The sequence below is a fragment of the Neopsephotus bourkii genome, unplaced genomic scaffold (genome assembly GCF_033783945.1).
Source record: "Neopsephotus bourkii isolate Nb327-2 ecotype Australia unplaced genomic scaffold, CSIRO-AGI_Nbou_v1 NB_234, whole genome shotgun sequence".
NCBI lineage: Eukaryota > Metazoa > Chordata > Aves > Psittaciformes > Psittacidae > Neopsephotus > Neopsephotus bourkii.
The window spans coordinates 16409479-16433239 of NW_026900744.1; the positions used below are offsets into that span (position 1 = coordinate 16409479).

Here is a 23761-nt window from a genome sequence, read left to right on the forward strand (position 1 = left end):
CCATGGGAGTAACACAGGACACTCCACACGCAGAGTGCTGCACAGAGGAAGCTCTGCCTTGTGTGTGTGTGTGTGAACATCCCCTGGTGCTGCACAGACACCATTCTCTCCTGACAGCTTTCCTGAGACTAGGGCTAGCTGTGCTTGCAGCTGAGAGAGGCTACCAGGGAGCCGAGATTTGAGAGGGGCAAACGAGGGAACAAGAGGTCCTCACGCTGAGATGGACAACAGCCAAGAGGCAAAGGGCTGTTCTCACCCGCAGAAGGGAGGAGGAAGGAAGCGGTGCCTGTTCATTCCGGGGGCAGGAAGGGTAGCGGGAGCAGAGCAGACTGGCTGTCGCCGGGTGGGAAAACACCCTGCCAGCACCACGGCCCAGCAGCCCGGCCGCCCCAGCGCCGCTCAGGACGTGCCTCCTTAGTGCCGAGAAGCAGGGAGGAGCAGACGCGGCGGCAAAGGGGGGAAAGGGACATTGTGCTCCAAGCAGCGAAAGGCTGGAAGAGCCCTCTGGAAGAGCGGGAACAGCCCCACAGCATCCCCCCCACTCGGGACACCCCCGGTGCCGACCGCCCCAGTCCCTCAGGAAACCCCCCCAGCACACCGAGACCCAACCGGCGAGCCGACGTCATCACCTGAGCACCACCACCCCGCGCACAGTGCGCAGGCGCGCCGCTCGTGACGGCGGGGCGGGGCGCGGTGAAGGGGCGTGGCGCGGCGGCGGGGGGCGTGGCTCGACGGCGTGTGGCGGCTGGGGCGGGCAGCGGGAGCGCCATGTCGATGGAGGACCCCTTCTTCGTGGTGAAGGGGTAAGCGGCGAGCCTCGGGGACACCCAGCCACGGGCAGGGCGCTGGGCGCGGCCAGGGTTGGGCATAGCCGCCCCCGGAAGTGAGGGCTGAGCGGCGTCCGGGGGTCTCTGGAGGCCACCGGGACGGGGGAAAATGGCGTTCGCGACACCCCCCTTTGCGGCTGGGGCGGCCTCGGGCTCGGCCGCGGCCCCGCTGGGAGCTCGACGTCGAAGGCCCGGCGCGGAAGGCCCTGGGACGAGGCTCTGTGCCGGGCCGCTCCCGGGCTTCCCTGCACGCAGCGCTTCCCGCTCTCCGGGCCAGCGACGCCCGAACTGTGTAGATGCACCCCTGGGTAAAGCGGGAGGTGCAGCGCGGCCGTGGCTGCAGGTGCGGTCCCGGCGCGCAGGGCCAGCTTGGGGACAGCGTGCCCGGATGTCCCTGTCGGAGGGAGGTGGCAGAGGCTTGGGAAATGTTGCCCTGCAGCGCGCAGAGCAGGGCGCGCTGATGGTGGATGGCATCCTCCAAAGGCGAGGGCCGCGGTGTACGGGTGGAGGGATGGAGAGGGATGGGGACCAAGTTGTGAACCAAACTGCAGTATGGACAGTGGCCATGAGAAAAAGCAAGCAAGGAAGAGCCTGAACACAGGCAAATGCAAACCTGCCTTGACCACAAAGGAGACCAACACAAAAGTGGTCAAGGCAGGAGGAAATTAATAGGATGAAAGCACCTCAGTCTCTAAAAACTACCTTGGGACCACCTTCAGCTTCTGCTGCAGGTGGGTCTCCTACCCCATGTCACGGTGAAACGGCACTCAAGAGCAGCAGAGGTGCTTGTTGGGGAGCAGTGGGGAAAGCTGTATGAGCATAAGAGGTGTGGGAAGGGATGCTGGTGCAGCCAGGGAAAGCAAATCACTCTGCCAGGTTGAACTGGTGCAAGTCGTCATGGGTGAGGAGCAAATGTCTTGTCAAAGTTTTTGGAGAGGTTCCCGCGCCATGTAGGAAAGGGCTGGGAGGGGAGGGGGATGTGCTGCCGCTCCCAGTGTTAATTATTACCCAGCAGGTCGAAGGGGCTGGTGGTGGTGGTGGTGGAGCCACCAGCGTTGCATTTAGTTTGCTTTCCTGGTGTTTCTGATGCCTCCCATCGGAGGACATCCAGCTCTACTTTAAGTTCCTTTTGTGGGAACCTCCCCAGGTATGCTCAAATGGAAAAAACCAAACCTAAACAAAAAAAAATACCCCAAAACATTTTCTAGCAAGTAGTTGAAGGGAACAGAGCTTGACAGATCCTCTGGGCTGCTGCCTTTAGGGCACTAGATGTGGCAGACTTGGAACTGTAGGCCTGTGGGACGAGAAGGGACACCCATCAGGGTGCTGAGAGACTGCAGCTTAGCACGGTTGCGTACTTCAGGTCATGGTGTAGAGAGCTGCAGAGTGCAGTCTCAGGTCATCTGCTCTGGGCTTCCCCTACTGATAACCTGCTTTCCTTCACTGGGGATAAACCACCAGCATCTTACATAGATGCTGTGTGTAAGCTCTTGAGCTTGTGGTGGCCACTTTTCACACCAGCAAAGTCTGCTCTGGTCTGGATCCCTCATCCTGGGTTCTTGTCAATGTGGGGGAGCAGTTCACAGCTCAGGACTGCAGAGTTTGTAAATACAGATAACCACACTGATGGACCGTGACCCAAACTTACAGACCCGTGTGCTCCAAACCATCAAAGCAGCATTCAGTGCTGTCAGCAGAGCTGTGAACGCACTCATCTCCAAAAAGCTTAGAGCAGCAGAAAAGACTTGTGTTCCCTAAGCCAGTGTAGTAGAGCTGTGTATTTTTTAAATGCTGAATTAAAATAAACAGTGCTGCAATCAACAGTCTGCCTGGCTGGTACTGTGGGGACAGTTCCTGTAATTTTGTGTGCCTTAGGGGATCTTACATAGCTAGTCAAGAGTCTCCAGAGGAAAGCTGTTGAGAGGAATGCAGAACATTAATTGCCAAAGAGCTGCCTTATTCAGACACTGCCCTGACTTGCCTGTGTGACAGTCGACAGAAACCTCCTCTAAAGAAATACGTCCCTTCATTAATAGCTGACATGTAAGTTGGTGCTGCAGCAAGAGGTAGGATTGTCCAGTAGGTAGGGCAAATCCTTACTTCACAAAATAAGCTAAAAAGTGTTTGGGAGGAAGCTGTGCTTCCCGGTGCAGTTGGACATGGGGCTGTGACTGCTGCAGAGGAACTGATGGTAATCCCTTCGCTTTAATCACCTTGGCTGCAGGGAGGTGCAGAAGGCTGTGAATACTGCCCAGGGGCTTTTCCAGAGGTGGACTGAGCTCTTGCAAGATCCCTCCATTGCCACAAGAGAAGAAATCGACTGGACCACTAATGAGCTCAGGAACAACCTGCGGAGCATCGAGTGGGACCTGGAAGACTTGGATGAAACTATTAATATCCTTTCTGTGGTTCTTTAGAGATGTGGGATGTGGTTCCTGGGTTGTACTAAATAACCAAGTACCAGTGCTTGCCAGTAGTTACTTTTTGCAGAAAGGACTGTTTCGGATAGAATTTTGCATTTATGTTGGCTTTTCTCAAACTGCAAATGAGAAATTAAGGCAAATGCCTGCAGCAAAAGGACTTTTCTTTTGCCTTTTCATTTTCCTTTTGACAAGATGTATTTTAAGGCTTTGTTCTAGAAAGCCTATTGTGTTGTATGAATTTGGATTTCTGTGTAGTCAGTCATACTCTAGGCTGGCTTCCAGAAATACTCCTTCTCCCTTGTGTTCATCTGTACACTCCTGAAAGCATTGTGCGGCATCGGAGAACCAAAAAAACATAGGAGAGAAACCTCACCCTGGTGCATGTACTGCACAGCACGTTCCTGCTATGCCTGCTTTTTCCTCCAGTGTTTCATACTTTGCAAATACAATTTTGGGAAAAGGCACGGCACAGTGGCCGCTTGGTAGGCCCCCACTGAGGCACCCTGTGGGTTTGTGTGTCTGTGTGCGTACCCAAGACAGCTAATGGGGACTCCTTGACTCGCTGCCTACGCATTGTTGAGGCAAACCCACGGAAATTCAACCTCGATGCGACGGAGCTGGGTATCAGGAAAGCCTTCATCACGAGCACACGGCAGGTGGTCAGGGTAAGGAACGTGGCCTTGGGGTGGGAGCATGAGGAGGTAGCATGAGGAAGGAAGGCAGGGGGAGTGATTAGGTGGTTAAATAAAGGAAGTCTTGTGGCCATTTCCACGATGAACTGGAGAGCAGAGAATAAATCTGATACCTGCTCTCTCTCAGGCTTCATTCTCTTCCCCTTGTGCTCCCTCCTGGGGCTGCCCATATGGGTTTGGGGCATATCCTCCTTTGCTGCTGCTACCTCTTCTAAGTCTTCACAACTTTCTTACAACAGTAAGCCTGGACCTATAGTAACTGGGGAGGAAGAATAAAGACCTTCTGTGATGCAGGAGAGGCTGGAGCCTCCCTTCAGAGTTGAAGGAAATCACAACTGTCCTGTGCTTTTGTAGCACTAGTTTTCAAAACAGAGTCCACTTTGAACACTGACAGATGGTTAAAGCCTAGCATTACCGACGTGGTGACTTCAATTTCCTACCCATACGACATAGTCCAAACAACCACTAGGTTTATTTTTAACTCAAGAAAGATCAGGGTTTTTAGTTTAAGTTGACACTTCAGAAGCAAAAGGAAGATTTTAACAACTTGATGGTAACAAATAGAGAAGGAACATCTTCCTAAAAGCATTACTGCCTGGTAACAAGCTGCTAGTTGGGAAGTTTTCTTCCTATTAATAGCTACACTAGCATAGCTTAGTTTCTGCTGCCCCTCATGACTCTGATGTTCCTATTTCACAAAATGCATTGCTGTGGCTGGTGGAAAGCTTGTTACTTTACCTGCAGTCCTGTGATCTGGATGCTGTTCCTAAGGCTTGCTGCCTGGGAACTGATAGCTAAACCACACTGGCTCCATGTAGCAGGCATGTATTGACTGCTTTGCCCTCAGTGTGGTCCACTCCCAGACAGACAGGATCATGCAAGCCCACTCTATGGTCCTCTTTTTCTGGCTGAAGACTGCTGGCTAATAGGTTTTGGAGCAGTGTCTCTTATTGTTAAATGAGATTCATTAGAGGCATTGTGCAGCTGACTTCCAGTTTCTGTGGGGGAATACATGGTGCACAGCAGCGGGTGAAAGGAATTGAGTGGGATCCTGTGCTCTTAAGTGATGGATTACATGCGTCTGAACAGTAAAACATACCTGAATGTCCTGGTGACATCAGAATTCTGCTGGTGAGTCAACCTCTACTAGATCATATTGACTACTTGCTAATCTATTCTATAAAAACTAGGCTGTTATAATGGGGAGCCTTCTGTGCCTAGTGATCTTTCCAGGTACTCGGCAGCAAAACTGAACTGATAGAGGAGAAAACGTGTAGTCAGAGAGGATGGCCGCAGGACAGGAAATCTATCTCGTCCTATGCAATAGAAACCCAGATGTGACTGGGAATAAAGTGCAGGGGGTCACAGGCTCCCAAAACCGTGAAGAACATGATTCTTCCTTACAGTCTATCAATGGGAACATTAGTTTAACATTATACAATAAAAGTGTTTCTGGCTGTAGCAGAGCAAAACAAGTAGTAAAATTTAGTATTTTCAAAATACCTCATTGCTCTTGATTCTAGTATTAGTAAAATCATGAACTGCAGTGAAGCTTTTTGCAATTTTTTCTAGAATCTTCAAAATTTTACATTTTCAAAGAAAATCTCCCTTCCCTCACTGCCCCTAAAATAGCCTTCCGGGATATAGACAGCCCTGTTGCACTGTGAAACTGCCTGTCACCTCAAATCCAGTGCTCACATACTACATCTTTTGTTGAACAAACAGGAAATGAAGGATCAGATGTCAAACTCCTCCATGCAAGCACTGGCTGAAAGAAGAAACAGACAGGTGAGAAACAGAAAAAGGCAAGTTAAGTGAACACAGTGGCTGTTTGGTACTTTAAGGAATAAGGAGGATGTATCAGCTCTAGCAGCCGTTGTCTTAAGGTATGTGTTAGGGGAAACTTCTGTTTTCACTTACTCCAAGGCTCCATGTTGTAAGGTAGAGTTTATGGCATTGATTAAAACTGTATAAAAGCTGTAATTACAAGATATATCCTGTCTGTAGTTCATCCCCTTAAAAACCTTTGTTCCGAGAAGGGGCTTGCATGCTACAGCAAAGCTGTGTATTTGAACTGTGTGTTTTTCTGACCTGAGCAAGCTGGTCTTGCAGGCATGTTGCTTCCTCTTCCAAGCCTGTCTCTCAAAGCAGAAAGTCAGCACTCACCATCTGTCGCTGTCTTCAGATCTGTTTGTGTACAACTGTCAGTGTTGCATCATCCTGTGGAAAGGGGAATATCCCTCCTTAGGGGTGCAGACTCAGAATCCGTGTCAGTGAATGTAATCTTGCGCTCTGCTGTATTTAGGAGCCAAGATGCTGCAATATCGTTTCACACAGCTGCCTGTCATAATGGTTAGCCATGTAATAAGATGGAAAAAGCTCAAAGAGTTGCAGGTTGTCTGCACATATAATCTAAGGAATAGAAATAGGTGCAGCTTGTGCTCCTTCCTGGTTGACAGGGAGGCTGTAAGGAGATCTCGGAGCTGACTTCCAGAGCTGCCTGAGTAAGACCTGGTGCGCACTTCATACAAGTAACTTGTGGCAAAAATTACAAACTGCAACAAGCTACTTGAGTACAGAGCTAATTCTTGAGCTTGTTACAGGGTTGGTTGATGTGCTTGCTGAACACTTGAAGAAGCAAAATCCCTTACACTCTTGCTCAAACAAGTCTGTAGCTGTCTCTGCATGTTGCTGCTTTCCTTTGTGCAAAGTTCCTGCTAGCTGCAGGAGACCATATGGCCCAGCTCATGTGGTGACATCTGGTCAGGAAAACTGACTTCCCCTTGCTGTCTTCCTCCCCTTCCCCACCTCCTCGCCTTTCCTCCAGACCATGAAGCCTGTGCTGAACTGGACTGCAGCTGCTCTTCAATGTGCCTCTGTGTCTGAAAGACTAGCTGGTGGCGATCTGACCCTTACAGGCTAAGGATGCCAAACAGGCCCTTCTGCAGCAAAACTAGTGCACCATGTTAAATAAGTGGTAGCTATGCTTGCCACGAACTGGAGAGAACCAGGAGCTTGTTCAGTGTCTCGGGGCAAAGCCATATGTTCTGTTTGCTTCCTGCACTGTTGGTCCATCAGGTTTCATTACCCCTCTTGAACTTTGTAAGGCAAATGAACCATAGAGACAGTCTTGGTTTTAGCCTGCCAGAGCAGCCTAATAGTATCTTGCTGTTCTTCACAAATACTTGGTCATCTCTTCCTGTTCAGAAGCTGTAAGACTGTCTCATTACAAGTTGGGCTTGCCTCCATGCTGATGGGCAGAGCTCCCTACCCCATTGTAGTGCTGCAGGGTGTAGCCCCTCACCTGTGGGCCACGTTCATTCTCTAGCATCTTCTCCTTGTGTTACACCCATTCCAGGCTCCAGACTTGGCTGGAAAGCTACATCTTTCCTAGCACAGGTAGCCCGAATCAAAGAACATGAGCATACAACACTGCTGTGGTTATATATTGCAGTATTTTACATTCAGCTTAACTGGTTAAGTACTTTATTCAGACCCTCTTATGCCTCTGTCACTGGTAGCACAGTGTTCAGTTTGAGCTATACATCTTTTAACACAATATATCAGGATACTTCCCAGCTTACGTGTCCTAGCACACAGTGCTGTCTCTTGAGCAGACCTTTGCTAGTCCTTTGTACTGTGCAGACCTCCTGTGTGCATTGTCTCTCGATCATATTCCAGGTCTTCTGCTGCTGGAGAGGCATATCTTCAATAATCAGGCTGCAGAGACTTCCCAGGCTGGCATTTTGGCACTGTGGTCTTTTAGTTGTGACAGCACTCTGGCCGGGTAGCGATAAAGCAGGAGGAAAATGATGCTGTATGCATGTGTACAGAAGTATTGCCCTGTCTGCCTTCCCACTACACCCTGTAGACAGACTGTGAGCAGACACAAGGATGTTGCTAAGGGCTCTATGTATCTGTTTAGGCACTCCTGGGAGAAAGTGGGAGTCAGAGTTGGAGCACTGGACCTGACAAATACAGCCGTCTGGACCGGGACCTGCAATTAGCAAATTCACACTTCATTGAAGAGCAGCAAGCTCAACAACAGGTATGGCAGCTGGCACCACGCAGATTAAATAGCTTTGCTTGCCAAATGGGTGCCGTGGGGATGAGGTATGGGCTGAGAGAGCCAAAAAAATCAAGTCCCTGGCTGGTTTGGAACCGGGTTCCTGATAGCCCTCCTCTTTGCTTGCAGCACATACCTGTGCATGCGTTTCCTGTACATCGCAGCTTTGGATGCATCTTGGTGCAGAGTTTTTAAGCCTTGAAGCTTGGGTCTTCTGCTCTGTACCAAAGGCAATCAACATGATCTGGAAGATGTAGCTCACTAAGCTTTAGCACTGCAAGGATTGCTGAGTAGAAATACTGCAAACAGAAAAGAGCCCGTTTCTCTTATGCAACTTCCCTGTGTTAAAAAATGAGCTGATGTTTGCTGTTGTTTGTGTGCATCTTCATCAGAATGGGCTGGGAGCAGGAGCACGTGTCTGCTTCCTTTTCCTGCCTTTGTCAACATGAGATCTGTGAGAAAGCCTGTGTGAGGGCTTTGCGAGAACCCCTGGTGAGGGACTTCCCGACACCGGGGGAGTTCCCCTGTGGAAGTGCCAGGCAGCGTGCAGCAGCCCACCCAAATACAGGCCTTCAAGCAGGCAGCTTCTCCAGGGTGGCAAACTCTACTAAATCTCCTGACCCACACTGCCACCCCAGCTCTCAGACGAGTTTTAATGAGTGACTCTGGGAAGATAAATAGATTCAGAAATAGGTAACTAGGGTAAATCTAATCCTCAGTGGGACAGCTCCCTGAAAGTGACTTAAAACATTAGCAGACCTGTTCCTTTGGCACATTCAGAGCCAGGCTTGCTATTTTTAGCTGTAGAAGCTGCAAAAGCCTTTTACTCACATTAACCCCTTGTTAGCTGCAGCATGTTTCAGGTTCGTTTGCAATACCTGCTATGAGCAGGGGGGGCTTGCAGAGGTTTTGGTGACCAGTCCCTGTGGCTTTCAAGAGTCTCTTTAGTGGTGGGTGCAGCAGGGAACAGCAGGGGCATAGGTGAGCTGAGGCTGGATTTGCAGGGGTGTCAAGAAACTGCAACCTGCTGTGCCACAGGAATGCCATGCTGGGGAGGCTCTCCTGTGCCTGTCACTTCTCCAGCATTTCTTAGGAATGTGGTCCTCATTCCTTGAGGCTTAGATCTGTACCCAGGCTCTGCAGCTGATGGTGGCTGAGCAGTGAGTGTCCATCAGATCAGCTGGCTCCAACCCAACTGCCTAATGCAGCATACCTATAACTGCCTGTTTCCTTTCTCTTTGGCCCCAGTTGATTGTGGAGCAGCAGGATGAGCAGTTGGAGCTGGTCTCTGGCAGCATTGGAGTGCTGAAGAACATGTCCCAGCGCATTGGTGGGGAGCTGGAGGAGCAAGCAGTGTAAGTGTTAGATACAGCACCAGAAATCCAGTATGGGGCTGGCTGCAACACAGCTGGAGGTTCTCACACATGTATCTCTGTCCCTGTTAGGGTATTGAATTTACTAGTCCCTCAGGCAGCCCCTCCTAGCTGGCCTTCAGTTTTAGGCAGTGGAAACCATTTGTTACTGCAGCCTGCAAGGATCCAGCTGCAGCCTTGTTCATTTTGATAGTCTGCATCTAGGGCAGGCTTAGCTGCTAGTTTGCTTTTCCTTCTCTCTCCTTTCTGCATATTCTCCCTAAGACACACAGTTAGCTCCTTGACTTCAGGCAGCCAGCACTGCTGGAAAGATGAAGGAGGGAGGGAGGTACTGTGTAATGGGAATACTGGGCACTTTACTACTCCATGGGCTTTTTTTGTTGCTCCTGGATAACTGCTTGACCCAGGAGCTCTCAGCTCTGCCTTGCCACTCTGAAACATGCAGCACAGAGCTGCTATTCATAGTTAAAGCTAAAAATATCCCTCACCCACACTAAAGGTTAAAGGGTAGCTCACAGAGTAATTTGCATCCATCATTTACATATAAATTAGATTTTTTTCCCCAGTTCCTGTCCTTTGCAAACAAGTGCATAAAGTTTCCAGTTATGCAGGCTGACAGCTACCACTTCCAGAGAGGCTTGAAGGGTTCATGCCTGAAAACCCTCTTTGTTTGGCTGATAGGAGCCTGGAAGGCTATGCCCCTTGTGATGTCTTGTTTGATGGAAAGGAGGAACTTTAAACGCACCTCGTGATGAAGCCTTGCAGCGTGAGACTCTCCTGCTCTCAGGAAGCAGATCAGTATGGTGCATCTGCTTCCAGATCACTGCATAAGCCATCAGTGCTTGCTAGACAGTAGCAGATGACTACTGCAGTGAGTGTTTTTACAACTCTTTCCCCACTGAATGAAGGTTTAACAAGTGCCTTAGAACTCCAAGTGAAGGAAGCTCTCCTTTTAAATGTATTAAGCTTTAAAGTCCTGCTGGCTGGAGACAGTTGGATTGGTATCTTGATTCTGGATGTGCTCTTTTCTCATCAAATAGGTGCTCGGTATTGGCAAAGCATGGCTTCAGTAAGGCTTTCAGATTCATTACAGTCTTAGTATGGAGGAAGTAGAGAGGTAACTTCCATGCAGAGCTTAGAGAGCACCTTAAAAGCAATTACAGTTTTCATTCCTGCTTAATACATGACTGAAACAAGATTTTTGCTTTGACTACAAGCTCTGAACAAGAAAAGAGATTTCAAGTCCAAGCTGGCACCTAGATCTGTCTAACTGGTGTCCGCTAATCACAAACTATAAATGAGACTTTTCCCGTAAAAAGATGAAAAACCCCATTCCTCACCTTGCAGGGGTGCCTAGAGCTCAGCTGTGGACATGCAGGGAGACCAGTCTGACAGGAGTCCCACATGACTTCCCACTTGGCAGCAGACCCGCTGCTTCAGCAGGTGTTTCCCTGCTTTGGGGTGCTTTCAGGAGACCAGGCCGCGTTCATTTTCTCTGCCAAGGTGTGATGCACTGATCACATCAAGACTTCTGATCGGTGTGTAAGCATGCTGAGAAATCCCAATGGGACGTGCCACTTGCTGACAAATGCCGTGCTTCTCTGTCCCTAGGATGCTGGATGACTTCTCCCACGAATTAGACAGCACTCAGTCGCGGCTTGATAACGTCATGAAGAAGCTCGCCAAAGTGTCTCACATGACAAGTGGTAAATCCCGGGAAGTGGGATCCAATCTTGGGAAGGGAGGGACAAGCTCTCAGATCTTCGGTGGGATGCTGTGTGCTCCCACCCGCTGACAGCCGTCCCAGAGCCGAGCAGATGGGAGGGAGCAGCTCTCACTGCTTGCAAAAGGGGGAAGACTTCCAAGCCCTGCAGCCGCTCCTGCCCAGACTCTGCTCCGCAGCCTGTTCTTATTTAGCCTTTGTTTCATATACAGATGCCCTTCTATTTATGCTGCTACCGCTGCAGTGGAAAAATCCCCTCTAGATGGTTGGAGGGGAAGTTCTGCAGCCTTCTGTTCTGCTGCAGTTTCCTGGGCTGCCTGTGGAACAAAAGCTTTCAAGGTGCCATAAAACACTCGCCACCGTGGGTGGTTTTCCCAGCACCAAACGCCTGCAGCAAGCCCCTTCCCAAATCCCACCTGCCCTCAGGCTGCTGGCACCCTCGGGCTGCAGGCCTGTTGTCAGTCAGATAGATCACTCAGCCGGTAGAGGAAAAAGGCGACTTCTGCACCGGGGGAGGCTGAACCCACAAGAAAAGTCCTTATAAGGCTGTGCCTGAAGCCGGTGGGCTGGCAGGTCGCCGTGGGCAGAGCAAACAGGAAGCCCGGCATGCCTGCCGGGAAGTCCCCTGCCGCCAGCTCACTGCTCTGAGCGCTGGCGCTGTGCCCATGGCCACCTCCTCTTGTCACCCCTCTCCCCTGGGTGCTGGGGTAGCATGTGGAGGCAGCAGCGAGGCAGGAGGAGAAGTGTTCTGCTCTGCAAGATTAGGCTGGACAGGGGATTTACGAGGCGGTGGAAATACAGCCCTACAGAGACCGTTTGGAGTGCTGACAGTGCGCTTTGGATCACCAGTAAGCCCAGTGGCAGCATGATTGCTGGCAAACCTTGCATATCTCTCCATTCCTCTGGGAAAAATGCTTTGGCGTTGCAGTGTTCCTGAGAACTGTGAATGAGCGTTTCTGCTATCCCTGCGATTGTACATGCTAGGGCTGACCAGGAGGGTTCTTCCCTGCTGTGCCCTGAAGTTTGGGGGTGGCAGCAGCCCTGTCCCCACTGCTGCACCATTGTCTCGCAGGGGCTTTCTCTCTGGCGTGCAGATGTAGCCATAGACAGTAGCTCTCAGAGGCAATGCAGTGTTGAGCTGCTGCACAAGGCCAGCAAGGTGTGAAGATGTCCAGGGGAAACCTCATTCCTGGCACTCTCCTCTAGGGAGCCGCCATAGGCTCTTCGTGGCAGGGCTCTTTTGGGGCAGCTTTCACCAGACCCCTTCTTGTTCCTCCAACAAATAGGTTATTCCAAGAAGGAGCAGCAACAAACAGCAGTTTTCTGATTATTCTTCCTGATTGCTTTTGAACCAGCTTATTAAATCTGTTTGAACTTGGCTGGGGAGAAGCCTCAAAATTCCCACAGCTGTCCCTGAAAACAGATGTATCCTGGAGGAGAAACACTGTCATCCCATAGCCAAAGGAGCTGCTGCTTTGGTTTTTTCAGGCTTCCTTAAGCTTAAACTGGGCTCCTAGTAGCAGAGCAAAGAAAAGCTCTCCCCCAGTTTTCCTTCCCTGTTAAAGCAGGAAGACTGACACGTCCTTTTCCTTCCAGATCGACGGCAGTGGTGTGCAATTGTCGTTCTCTTCGTCATCCTGCTGGTGGTGCTCATCCTGCTTTTTGTCCTGTGATGGACTGAACTTCCTCAGCTGCCCCCTCCGTGCCCCCTCGCCCCGGTGTCACAGGGAAATGAAACTCTCACCGTTTCCGTCCGCACACAGAGAAACCTGCCCCCGGCTCCCAACATTCTCCTCTGAGGACCATGGTTCAGCTCTGCTGGTGTCTCACCGGGACCTGGGAAGAAGGGGTGCAGGACTGGAGCTGCCTCCTCCCCCAGTGCAGTGTGATCTGGACCTGACCTCCAGGTCTGGACCCAGGCAGCTGGAGGGGGACTTGACCCCTTACCCTTTCACCTCGTGCAGGTAGGAGCTGGTTGCAGCAGTCCCAAGCCGCCTGTGGTCAGATGCGAACACAGAGCAGCAAGCCCTGGGGAGGACAGGAGCGGGGAGGAATTGGTTGATTCACTGAGCATTACAAACCGCATTGCCAGCCTCCAGTGCTTGCCAGCCAAAGGCATTACTGGGAGGAGTGGTGGTGTGGAAGTCCATTCAGCCCTGGTGAGGGAGGGGAGCCCCGGCTGAGCTCCCGCTGCCCCACACTGCCTTCCTCCCATGGGCTGGCTCCTGCTGCTGACTTACTGCCGAGGTACCACAGTGAGGCTCCAGCTGAGCTCACATCCACCACCGCTTGGCAGAAGCCTGCATGCAGGTGAGCCGTAGGGTGTCCTGTCCTGTCCTGTCCTGTCCTGCCATCGGCCGGCTGGGTGTGATGAGGAACCCCAGAGCTTTAAACTTGGGTTGCTGTATGCCGAAAGCTGGCAAACAACCGTTAGCCGGAGAGGGAATTTCTTAAAGCTTTTAAAATTGCCTGCTTCGTTATACAAGCCTCTAAAGCTCATTGACTGATGCTTTCTTTGCCCTTGTATAACTGAGTAACTGCTTCTGTTTAACAGCTGCTTCCCTTTGGCAAGTGATTTGTCAGGTCTAAAATAACTTATTTTTTTTAAGGAAAAAAAAAAAAACCTTTAAAAACGTTTTTGATGACCGTTCAAGCCCCATTCTCTCTGCGGGTGCACAGCATGCATTGTCAGAGGAATGAAGCTCCAGTCTGTACTTTAAGTGCATATGAACTTGTAAATAGGATGTCTTAATTTTCGCAGCTGCTTTTTTCTGACACCTCCATTGTGAGCAACTGAAAGGCAGGAGATTTAAAGCTAGGTCACATTCCTGTAGTACTTCCCAGTCCTGTTACCTTTGAGTTGTCTCCGCAGTGTTGGATAGCCTAGGTGTCTCCCTTGTACAGTGAATGAGAAGTCAGCCAGGTGGTTGATACCAGCATGTGGTGAATAAAGCTCACCCTGGCAGTATCACAGGGGAGAAGTGCAGCCAGGGGGTTACGCTGCTAACACCAATTAGAGGATATGGGGTGACTTCAGACAAACAAAAGCGATTGCTTACTGAAGTCGTACTCCCATATTTAAGTTGCAAACACCAAGAGACTCAGGCCAGGCTGGCTTTACACCTCTCATCTGGCTCTCAGATGGGGCTGGGGGAGGAAGTTAATTGGTGCTGTTACTAATACTTCTGCTGCAATTGCAACTCATCCCTGGAGATCACCCTCCTGGAGTGGTAAGCTCACCACCAGACAGCTTTACCTCTGGGATGCTTAGCCTGGACTGAACACTTCTCCCCACCGCGTGTGTGGCTCCCTTCCAGCAGTTGTGTGATGCTCCTGCCCTGCCACAGGCACTAGGTGCTGAGGGCCAGCAGCACTGTGCCTTCTGCAGCCACCAGACTGGGATAAGGGGGTCTGAGATGGATCTGCCCTACCGCACACCTGGGTGGGTGCTTTCCTCATCAATGCACATGTGCCCCGAGCAGCAGCCCACACTAACGGTTTCAGCTCTTTGGCCTTGTGGAGAACCTCATTTATTTTGGTGTCATTGCAAGAAATATGTGGGGTCTCCTTTCCAGGGCTGCCTGTAACAGCATCTGCATGGGTCCTTGGGCTTAATACCTCTCCAAGGGCAGGTTCCCAGGAGCGTGAGTCTAACCAGAGAGTGGGGATCACTGTTGGCCGGTATTTGCACACCTTTGATGTTATTTTCAGCATGGTATTGCATCCTTCAGGAACAACTGATGCTCCATGCAGGACCGCACCACATTTAGTCTGGCGCAGTGCTGGAGGTTGGCCCAGCTGCTGCCATTGCCACAAGCCACCGAACAGCCTTCAGTCCGTTTTCTGTGTACATTAGCTTTTTCTGTTGGTGGTGGTGCTGCTCCCTTTAACACTAAATAAACTTACTGCTGCTGCTGTGCCACACTGGGCAGCGGCCAGGATCACTGTCCCTTCTCACAGTGGCCCTTGCTCAGGAACAAGCTGGAGGGGGGGGGCTGTCCCGGCACCAGGTAGCTGCTGGCAGATGTTGCCCACATGTGGGGCACCAGCATGCACAGGGCAGCCATTGCTGCTTCCTCCACTTGCTGGCCAGGCAGGCACCTGCTGCAGAGCCCTGTCGGTGCGCAGACACCCTACTGCCACCCTGTGGCTGGGTAAAACCAAACCCCAAACAAGCAGCAGGAGCGCGGACCCCCCTTTAGCTATGAATCCTTGCAGGCATGTCCTCAGTGCTGTCCCAGCAGCGCATACAGGGAAAGAACGGTCACCCCCTGCTCCTCCCAGCCCGCAGTGCTGCTCATCAGGGTGGGGAAGGGGCTTGGCTCAGCTCAAGGAGCAGTGCAGGTGGCTGAGCCCCCCCCCCCCTTTTGCCTGCTTAGGGCCCTCCAGCACCTCCACACGGTCAGGAGGTGCAGGATCTCAGAACACAGGCTGCCTGGGAGCAGCACTGCAGGGAGCACACTCACCCCCCAGCGCAGCTCCCTGCGGAGCATTAGCCCAGGGAGCCCCTCTTACCCCCGTCGCCATTTCTCCACCCCACAGACTAAACAGGTCCCTAGGCCCAATTGCTTCTGGCTTTAGATGACAGCCTTCAGGCTTGCTCTGTCCTGGGGCTGTGGGGCATGCTGGATGCGTTCAGAACCCTGGGTTTACACAGTAAATCCCACTAATTACAGAGGGGTATCTCAGCCTCGTGTGAAAGCACCCACAACACTCCCCTGCACCCATCAACAGCCCCACAACCCCGGCCCTGAGGCCCCGTGGCCAGCCCACACCAGTAAGCATCACCCCAGCCTCCCCATGCCCCCTGTAAGCCAAGGGCACCCTATTGCGTTATTACATATATGTACATATTTTAATGCTTCCAGCAGTGTGAAATAACTTAAACCCACCAGCCTATGCAGGCAGGTATTTAGCACTGGCAGGGAGCCCTCTATCTTTTGGGGTCACAGAGATGGGGCATTGCCATTCTGGCTACCCCAATGCCCAGCAGGCCAGACCTAGCCTGGCTTGATGGTGGGGCTGGGGTGTCCTTTGTCCCCACAGCTTGGGCAGCTCCTCAAGATGCTGGACATGGGGGAGTCCTTGGTCCCACTTTGTCTCCCAGGGAGGGGGCCTCCACCACAGTGGAGAGCAAGTGTTGCAGCGGAGCAGGGCAGGGCAGTTCGGTCCACTCTGTGCCAGCCTGCAGCGTCCCATCAGTGGGATGTCTCCCCAGGAGGTGTGCTGGGGCTACCGGGGTGCTGGGCGATGCCTGAGCACACGGAGCGACAGCGTGTCCGCCTGGAGCAGCAGCTCACGGATGCGGGCCAGCCCCAGCCCTGAAACGGCTGCCCCATTGACCTGCAGGATCTCGTCCCCCACACCCAGGAGCCCCGCGTACAGCTTGGCCGTGCTGGCGTCCACCATCTCCTGCACGTAGACACCTATGGAGAGGGACGGGACAGGTGAGCCCCCACCCTGCACCCCGTGGCTGGAGCTGTGCCCCATGAGGGTGCCCAGGGCTGCCCAGTCATGAATACTGTAAATGGCTTTTGGGACAGGCTGTGTCCCCCAAGCCAAGGGCTGATGGATGTGTGGGACTGTGTGTGCACAAAGCCACACATGTGGCTGTATTCCCCTCCCCTCCACCATCACCCCTTTGGGGCTCAGCAGGGATAGAGCAGCCCTTTCTACCTGTCCCCGAGCTTGCTCCTGTGAAGGGAGAAGAGCCACTGTGGAGGGGCCATGCCAGGCCTCCCCTAGGGTTTGGGTGAAGCTTTGGGGTGACCCCACTGTACCTTTGTCAGGCCGGCCATGCCCAGAGGTGACACAGAACCCGAAGGCGCCCTGGGGGGGTCGCTGCAGCTCGAGCTGGCTGGTGCCATCAGGGTAGACCTCCACCACACGCCCCACTGCACGCAGCCGGCCGGGCACCCCAATGTCCTCCACGCTCAGTGAGCGCCGTGGCCCTGAGCCCCCCTTCCTGCAGGGAGAGGGGAGATGGGGGTGATTGGGGGTCCCTGGCTGCACCGAGCCACTGCATGTGTGTGAGCACCCCGGATGTGCAGGGCCCCATCCTACCTGTCAGCCGTGCTCTGCGGCAGGAGGTAGGCACTGGCACGGGGTGCCTTGCCCAGGAGCGGGTGCAGGCTCTGGACAGAGGCGGCTTTTTGGGGCTGATGGAAGGGTGACACCTGGAGAAAAGCACCTGATTGAGATGGGGACAGCAAAGCCGTGCAGCATCGCAGCCCATCATGCACTATCATGCTGAGGGAGCAGGGGACATCAGGGCATCCTTCTTACACCTTTCCCCCCGCCCCCTGCATCCATGCTGAGGAGAGATAAGCCAACATCCCCCTCCCTGGGCAGGACAACCCCCTGATGCTTCTTGAGGAGGCATCTCACTGTGGCCATGACCCTAAACCAAGTTACCCTATCTCCCTTCCCCAAAGCTGCTTTTCCACCCTCCCTTGCTCCTTCCTTCCGCCTTCCATTCCCCATTTGGCTCCAGGCTTTTCAAACTCCCAAGTTTGGGATGGACCATGCCCCCACCCCCCCCCCCCCCCCCCAATTCTTCCTGTGGGACCATAAAGCTATGGCTCAGGAATGCTTCAGCCCAGCCCAGCCCAGCACCTATCCTCCTGTGGGACCCTTCGGCTCCCTGCAGACACCCCCGCCAGGGGCTGATGTTTCAAGCTCACCAGCTGCAGGGACTGCAGGGAGGGCGACTTCTTCATGCTGGGCCCATCTGGGGCGGCGCTGCCGGGGGCCGGGAGCTGCTCCATGCTGTAGCAGCGGAAGCGGCCCAGGCGCTGCTTCGTGCTCTGGCTCAGGCTGCACAGGAGCTTCTTGAGCCCTGATACCGAAGTGCTGCTCCCCTTGCGGCTCACTGGCTGCCCCGGCTCCCTGGATGGAGAGGGGTCACTGTCATCCACCCTGTACACGGGGGAGCAGGGCCAGCAGCTATCTCAGGGCTGGGGGCACATCCTGCACCCGCCACTGCAGCCTTGAGAGCGGCACCATGGTGAGACTGGGGTGCTGCCTCCTCCCTGCAGCAGTAACTCAGCTTGCACAGGGCAGGGTTCACCGGCCAGAGACCTGAAGGGCTGCTAACATCTTCCCCACAGTTTCAGCGGTTTAACACCATTAACTCCCCTAGTCTCTGCCTGAAGGGAATGCATCCTGCCAAGGGGCTTGAAGGACCAAGCGCTGCCTCCAAACCCTACTGCCAGGCTGAGTCCAGCAGGATGATGTTTAGTGAGCCCCAAGGCAGCCCGGGGGTGGCAGCATTTAGCAGCCAATTTTCCCCAAAAGGGAAGCACCTGGAACTGGGCTAAACACCTCCAAGGTCACCCACGTTTGCCCACAAGTCACATCCAGCTGCTGCAACACCCCTGGTGGAACCAGATTCAGGGTGAAACACAGCTCCCACAAACCCATCTGAACACACATGCAAAACTGTCACCTCACATTGTGGTTTCTGGGAGGGTTTTGGTCCGTCCCACCCGGAAGCCTTTGGGAGCTCAGCCTAGCAGCACCTTGCTGTGCCAAGGGGGGATGCTCAGGGATGCAGCACCCACCGTGCAGTGCAGGCTGTGAGCAGCCCCTCGCTCTCACTCACCCATGTGCTGCGCTCCTGCCCGGGCACTGCTGCTGCGCTCCCAGCTTCCCGGCTGCTTCCCCAAGGGAATGAGAAGCCTCCTGGGGCACAGGGGTGATGGGGCTGACAGCGGGATGCGACGGTGCCCCTGCAACCACAGCAAGCCAATCACATCCCTGCTTCATCAGAGCCCCCCCCAGCCATCCCCGTGTGTGGGTCTCTTACCTCTGCCTGTCTCCAGAGGGTCCTGCCCACGGGTGTTGTTGCAGTTGTTGGTGGACAAGGCACGGAGGGGGCTCCCCGGGAGCCACCTGGGGCTGCAGGAACCCCGACGCTCCCCTGGCCCCACGGTGCCTCCAGGCTGGGCGGACGCAGTGCTTCCAGCATCAGGCTCCGGGCCCCGGGCTCCTTGGCTCGATGCTCGGCGTAGGCCACCGGAGAAGATGGCTTTCCTGCAAGGCACCTGGGAGCAGGCCTTCTTGGTGTGAGGGGGACTGGGGACATGGCTGCCTGGCACAGTGGTGCCAGCCCCTGGCTGTGAGGAGGGCTCCAGGGGCTTGCTGGGCTGCTGCAGGGTGTGAGCAGTGTCTCCCATCCCATTGCTGCTCCCCAGGTGACAATAGGGGACCCTGTCCTCCTGGCTGCCGGATCTCCCCAGCGGCAGGGGGCAAACAGCCCCTGTCTGGCTTGTGGCACCACTTGAAGAGCCACCCCCTGCGCAGGGACCACCACTGGCTGCACACCTCCCCTTCTCAGTCCTCGCCTCCGGCTGTGGGGTGGCACAGGGGGTCCTGTGCCCACAAGCATGGGGGCCCCGGTGCCCCCGCAGGTGGGGGCTGCGGGGTCCTGCCTCCTCGCTATCCGTCCGGCAGCCATCAGAGGTATCTGTGCTCTCCAGAGCTGAGTCCACCTCGTCGATGTAAGTGACATCCCCGATATAGGTCTCCTTGATCTTCTCGGTGTGGATGCGCTGCCGGGAAGGGAGAATCCACAGTGGTGACCCCCGGGGCCCCAGAGCCCTGGTTCTGGGCTCCGGCTGGGCAGCGTTCAGTCCCCCGCTATCCCCTGGGGTGCTTCCTCGTGCTGCAGGGCTACTTTCAGCCTTGTTGGTGGCCGCTGGCATCTCCGTGCCGCGAGTGGCGGCCGCTCTGATGACGGAGCCACAGGCGCTGCACTTGCCCCCAGCGGCGAGGTCACTGCTCCAGGCTTTGGGCTGTCCGGAGCCGTCCCCTGGCTCCCTGCCGCCGGCCGGCTCCGGTGAGGAGAGCGCCGAGCCCAGCGCCCGCCGGTGCCGCAGCTGCAGCCGCTCCAGGTACCGCACCTCGGCGTCGCGGGCAGACTCATCCTCGAAGCGCACACGGGACGGGGAGGGCCCCCGCGGCTGCCGCGGCTGCCCACAGCTCGACTCCCCGCTCGATGAGTCGCTCAGGCTCCCGCCATCATGGGGGGCAGCGCTCGGCCTCCCGCCGGGCTCCCTGACAGGGGGACACACAGATGGGCACACACAAGCTGCAAGGGGTGCCCAGCTCCTTTGGGGAAGGGGGGCAGGAGGGGGAAGAGCCAGGGCAGAACAGGGGACAGGAGGAAAATCCATCACAGTGTACAGCCCTGCTCCTCCCCGGCCCTCTGCCTGGGCTGCCTGAAGCTGAATACATGGGAGGCTGTGGCAACACCCAGCTGCCACAGCTCAACCTCCATCACCTCTGCCCTGCACCCAAGTGCATGGTTAATCAGTCCAGGAACACCGAACCGTACATGACACATGGCAAGCCACTGGCTCTGGTACAACCTTCCAGCACCCAGCTCCTCATCAGCTGGGAAACCGGTCCTCCCAGCCAGCCAGGAGCATACCCTTAATGCCCCCCCCAATATCAGCACGCACAGTTAAACACCCCCAGACACCACGATACAAACACTTCACACGTGCCTGGCAAGCAGAGAGCTGCTCACGCAGGGGTATGAGGCTGCACACACGCCTGCAGCAGATCGAACCCTGGCTCTGCCCATACACCAAATACAAATGCACCCCAGGATCACCATGGCACGGGGGGGGGGAGGATGCGGGGCTGGCACTGACCTGTGGTGCGGGATGGCGGAGGAGAGGAGGAAGATGTCGTGGCTGGCGCGCAGGGGGTTCGTTCGAGCCTTCATGCGGGCGCGCTGCAGCAGCTGCTTGGCCTGCTCGTGCCGCGGGCTCAGCTCCAGCTCCTGCCCAGGGACAAAGGCCCTGCAGCCCCGCAGCGGGCAGCGGGATTAGGAAAAAATAACAGGGATTAGACCTGGGTTAAGAGTGACGACGCGGCTGCTCTGACCAGAAAAAGCGGGGCCTGGCTTCCACTCATGGGAGGGCTGGCTGCCGGGCTGGGGGACAGCAGGGCAGGAACCCCTGTATCCCGAGTGCCAGGCGGGAGGAAGAGGGTAGCACCCTGCACCGGTGATGCTTTGGGGAAAGGCTCAGCCAAGGCAGCACTTTGCATCACCAGCATCCCAGATATGGATGGGGAAACTGAGGCAGGCACTGCCTCCAATCCCTGCCAGTGTAAATCCTGCAGTGTGAACTGAGGTAGGTTTGGGATGACCTCACCCAGATGCTTTGCTGCCTTCTCTTCCTTGCAGGGGGATTCCTCTGCACCCCCCCGGCCCCGCCAGGGATCCATCAGCTCCAGCACTGCCTTCCCTGCTGGCCGTGGCCCTAATCCCCTGATTAAAATAATCAGCTCAGGCAGTTGCTTCGGGGAGCATGGCCTCAACCTCTTTGCAGCAGCGGGATGGGAGTACACCAGCCACCAGGGAAAGCCTCCTGTGCAGCACCATGGGGGAACCAGCTTTCCCCCTGGGATGTGGCTGCCCTGCTCACTGGGAGTGTAGCATCCCCAGCTTTGCCTTGCACCCAGCCACCACTGATCAACCCTAACCAAGGAAGGGAGCAGAACAAAATACAGGGGTCTTCCCCACTCACTTGCTTCCCCCCATGCAGCCCCCATCCCTGCTCCCCAGCCAACACGCTGCTGCCCAGCTCACCTGCCAGTCCCACCTAAGTATTTTTAGTCCATACCTCTAAGGTTTATCATTAGTTCTACAAGATTACACACGCCTGCCGCCTCGATCCTCTTAAGCACCTGGAGCAAGTTTCTCTTCCCAGCAGCTCCCTTCCCAGCCTGGGGTCCTGGCAGGGATCCCTTGTACCCAGCCACCACATGGACACCTGGCTTGGCCTGACCCTCCTGCCCTGCTCACACCGAAGCACTGCTGGAGCCCATCCGCACTCCCCCCGCTGGCTGCCACACCACGGTGCTGCCTCAGCTCTTCCCCAGAGCCCTGCCAAGCCCCAGCACTGCAGGAAAGAGGGCGATGTCCAGCTCTGCCACACTGGGCCTGACTTACCTGCAGCCCTCCATGTCCTGCAGTGAGACCCCCGAGTCCCAGTCCCCATCACTCGCTGGTGCCTCTGAAACGGAGGACAGGGAAAGGCATCAGCTTGGCTGGGCTGCGGCCCCCACTCTGGTCCCTCTCAATAACACCCCCATATCCCCAGCCTCACCACTCAGTCCATCCTAACAAACACCCTTTTTGGGGCTACCCCAGCTGCTTGGCTCTGGAGAGACTCCAGGGGAGTGGGATGTGGGGAACAGCACCCAGCATAGAGTGTGCCCACAGGGTCATTGAGACAGATGTTTTCTAAGGAGAAATTAATTCCCTCTTCTGATGGCAGCTTGCAAAGGGAAGATGATGCCTGCAGACCTCAAGTGCCCCAGGAAGTGGGATTTTTGTTTTCAGCAGTGAAACTCCTCAAAGGGGACCAGCAGCACCCAGAACATCCATGGGAAGAAGCACCCCATGTTGTTTGTGAGCATCTCCCACAGCTGTCGGTGAAGGGGACACAACACCCACAGGGGACTGGGCAGCACTGGGGTGTGAACCAGCACTGAGCTGTGCCCACACCGTAGGACACTGGAGGACAGCACCAAGGGCCCTGCTTCACCCCAAAGCTTTTCCTTTCCGCCCCCCCTAGTTCTACCGAGAGAGCCGCCACCTGCCCAGCATACAGACCAGGGGCATCGAGGCCCAGCACCTCCTGCAGCAGCCGCCGGTTCCTCTCCACACGCTCGGCCAGCGAAAGCCTCTCCCAGCCCTTGGCCGTGGTGGGGGACACAGAGGAACGCCCCCGGTCCCGCAGTGGGGCTCGTGCCTCTTCTCCCAGGGGATACCTCTCGCGGGGGGAGGCAGAGCCCCGGGTCCCACTGCTCTCACCCTGGGGGAGCTCGGTGCCTCCCGGCACATCTCTGGGTGCCGGCACCCGCCAGAGCCGGGGGGTGCCAGCGCGGGGCGCCGCGGTGCTGTCAGTCGCGGGCTCCCCGTCCAGCAGCCCATCCGTCAGGTAGGTGCGGAGCTGAGCCCGCGGCTCCGCTGCTGCCGCATCTGCTCCGGCCTTCCCCCGCCGGGGACGGGGCTTCTTGGGGCAGGGGCGCTCGGCCGCAGCCGCGGGGGTCCCCGGCCGGCCGCCCCCCCGCTTCTCCTTCAGCGCCTTCACCTTGCTCTCCAGGATGGCGTGGGGCCCGCGGGAGGCCTCGGCGTGCTCCAACGGGGCAGAGGCTCGGCTGCTGCTCTGGCTGTGCTGCTTGGGGGGGCGCGGGCCCCGCCGCGTCTCAGCCGGAGAGCCCCCCTCCATGCGCCCTGCGGGGAGAACACCCAGGGGAGAGGTGAGCCCCTGCGCCGCCCTCACAACCCTCCTCCCAAGAGCATCACTCCTGCCTGCCTGAGGCTCTGCGGACAGCAGACATAGTGATGCCTGTGCCCAGGGGTAAATGTATGCGGTGCCACTGCGGCACAGCCCGACAGGGCAAACCCACCCCCTCAGAGCACTGAGTGTACAAACATCGCTCAGAAACGGGGGAATGGGGGAGCCGTGGCTCCTCGAAGCGGGAGTGCCTTCATCTACGCGGGCTGTTTTGGTGCCCTGGGGCACCAGCGAGATGCCCTGCAGTGAATTAGCACTCTCTTCCGAGTCGAATCAGAGCCCCAGAACTCCCCAGAACAGAAATCCCTCTCGGCTGCAACTCACCAAAGGTGCCACC

General features: G+C 55.4%; 2 protein-coding genes across 2 annotated transcripts; one reads left to right on the plus strand and one right to left on the minus strand.

Moving 5' to 3' along the window:
• The first annotated feature begins 749 nt into the window (after positions 1-749).
• On the plus strand, positions 750-15057 carry STX6 (syntaxin 6). Its single transcript, XM_061345560.1, has 8 exons — positions 750-803; positions 3052-3232; positions 3832-3915; positions 5668-5730; positions 7868-7990; positions 9257-9363; positions 10993-11087; positions 12701-15057. Exons 1-8 carry the CDS (start codon positions 769-771, stop codon positions 12775-12777), a joined length of 765 nt encoding a protein of 254 aa, XP_061201544.1. The 5' UTR covers positions 750-768; the 3' UTR covers positions 12778-15057.
• A 1263-nt stretch (positions 15058-16320) lies between these two features.
• On the minus strand, positions 16321-23408 carry KIAA1614 (KIAA1614 ortholog). The gene is made up of 9 exons (XM_061345562.1): positions 22737-23408; positions 22071-22134; positions 20764-20913; positions 18912-20161; positions 18708-18834; positions 17788-17992; positions 17168-17280; positions 16885-17069; positions 16321-16530 (listed from the first exon to the last, which is right to left on the minus strand). The coding sequence occupies exons 1-9, from the start codon at positions 23353-23355 to the stop codon at positions 16337-16339; spliced, it is 2907 nt and encodes a 968-aa protein (XP_061201546.1). The 5' UTR covers positions 23356-23408; the 3' UTR covers positions 16321-16336.
• Between the last annotated feature and the right edge of the window lie 353 nt (positions 23409-23761).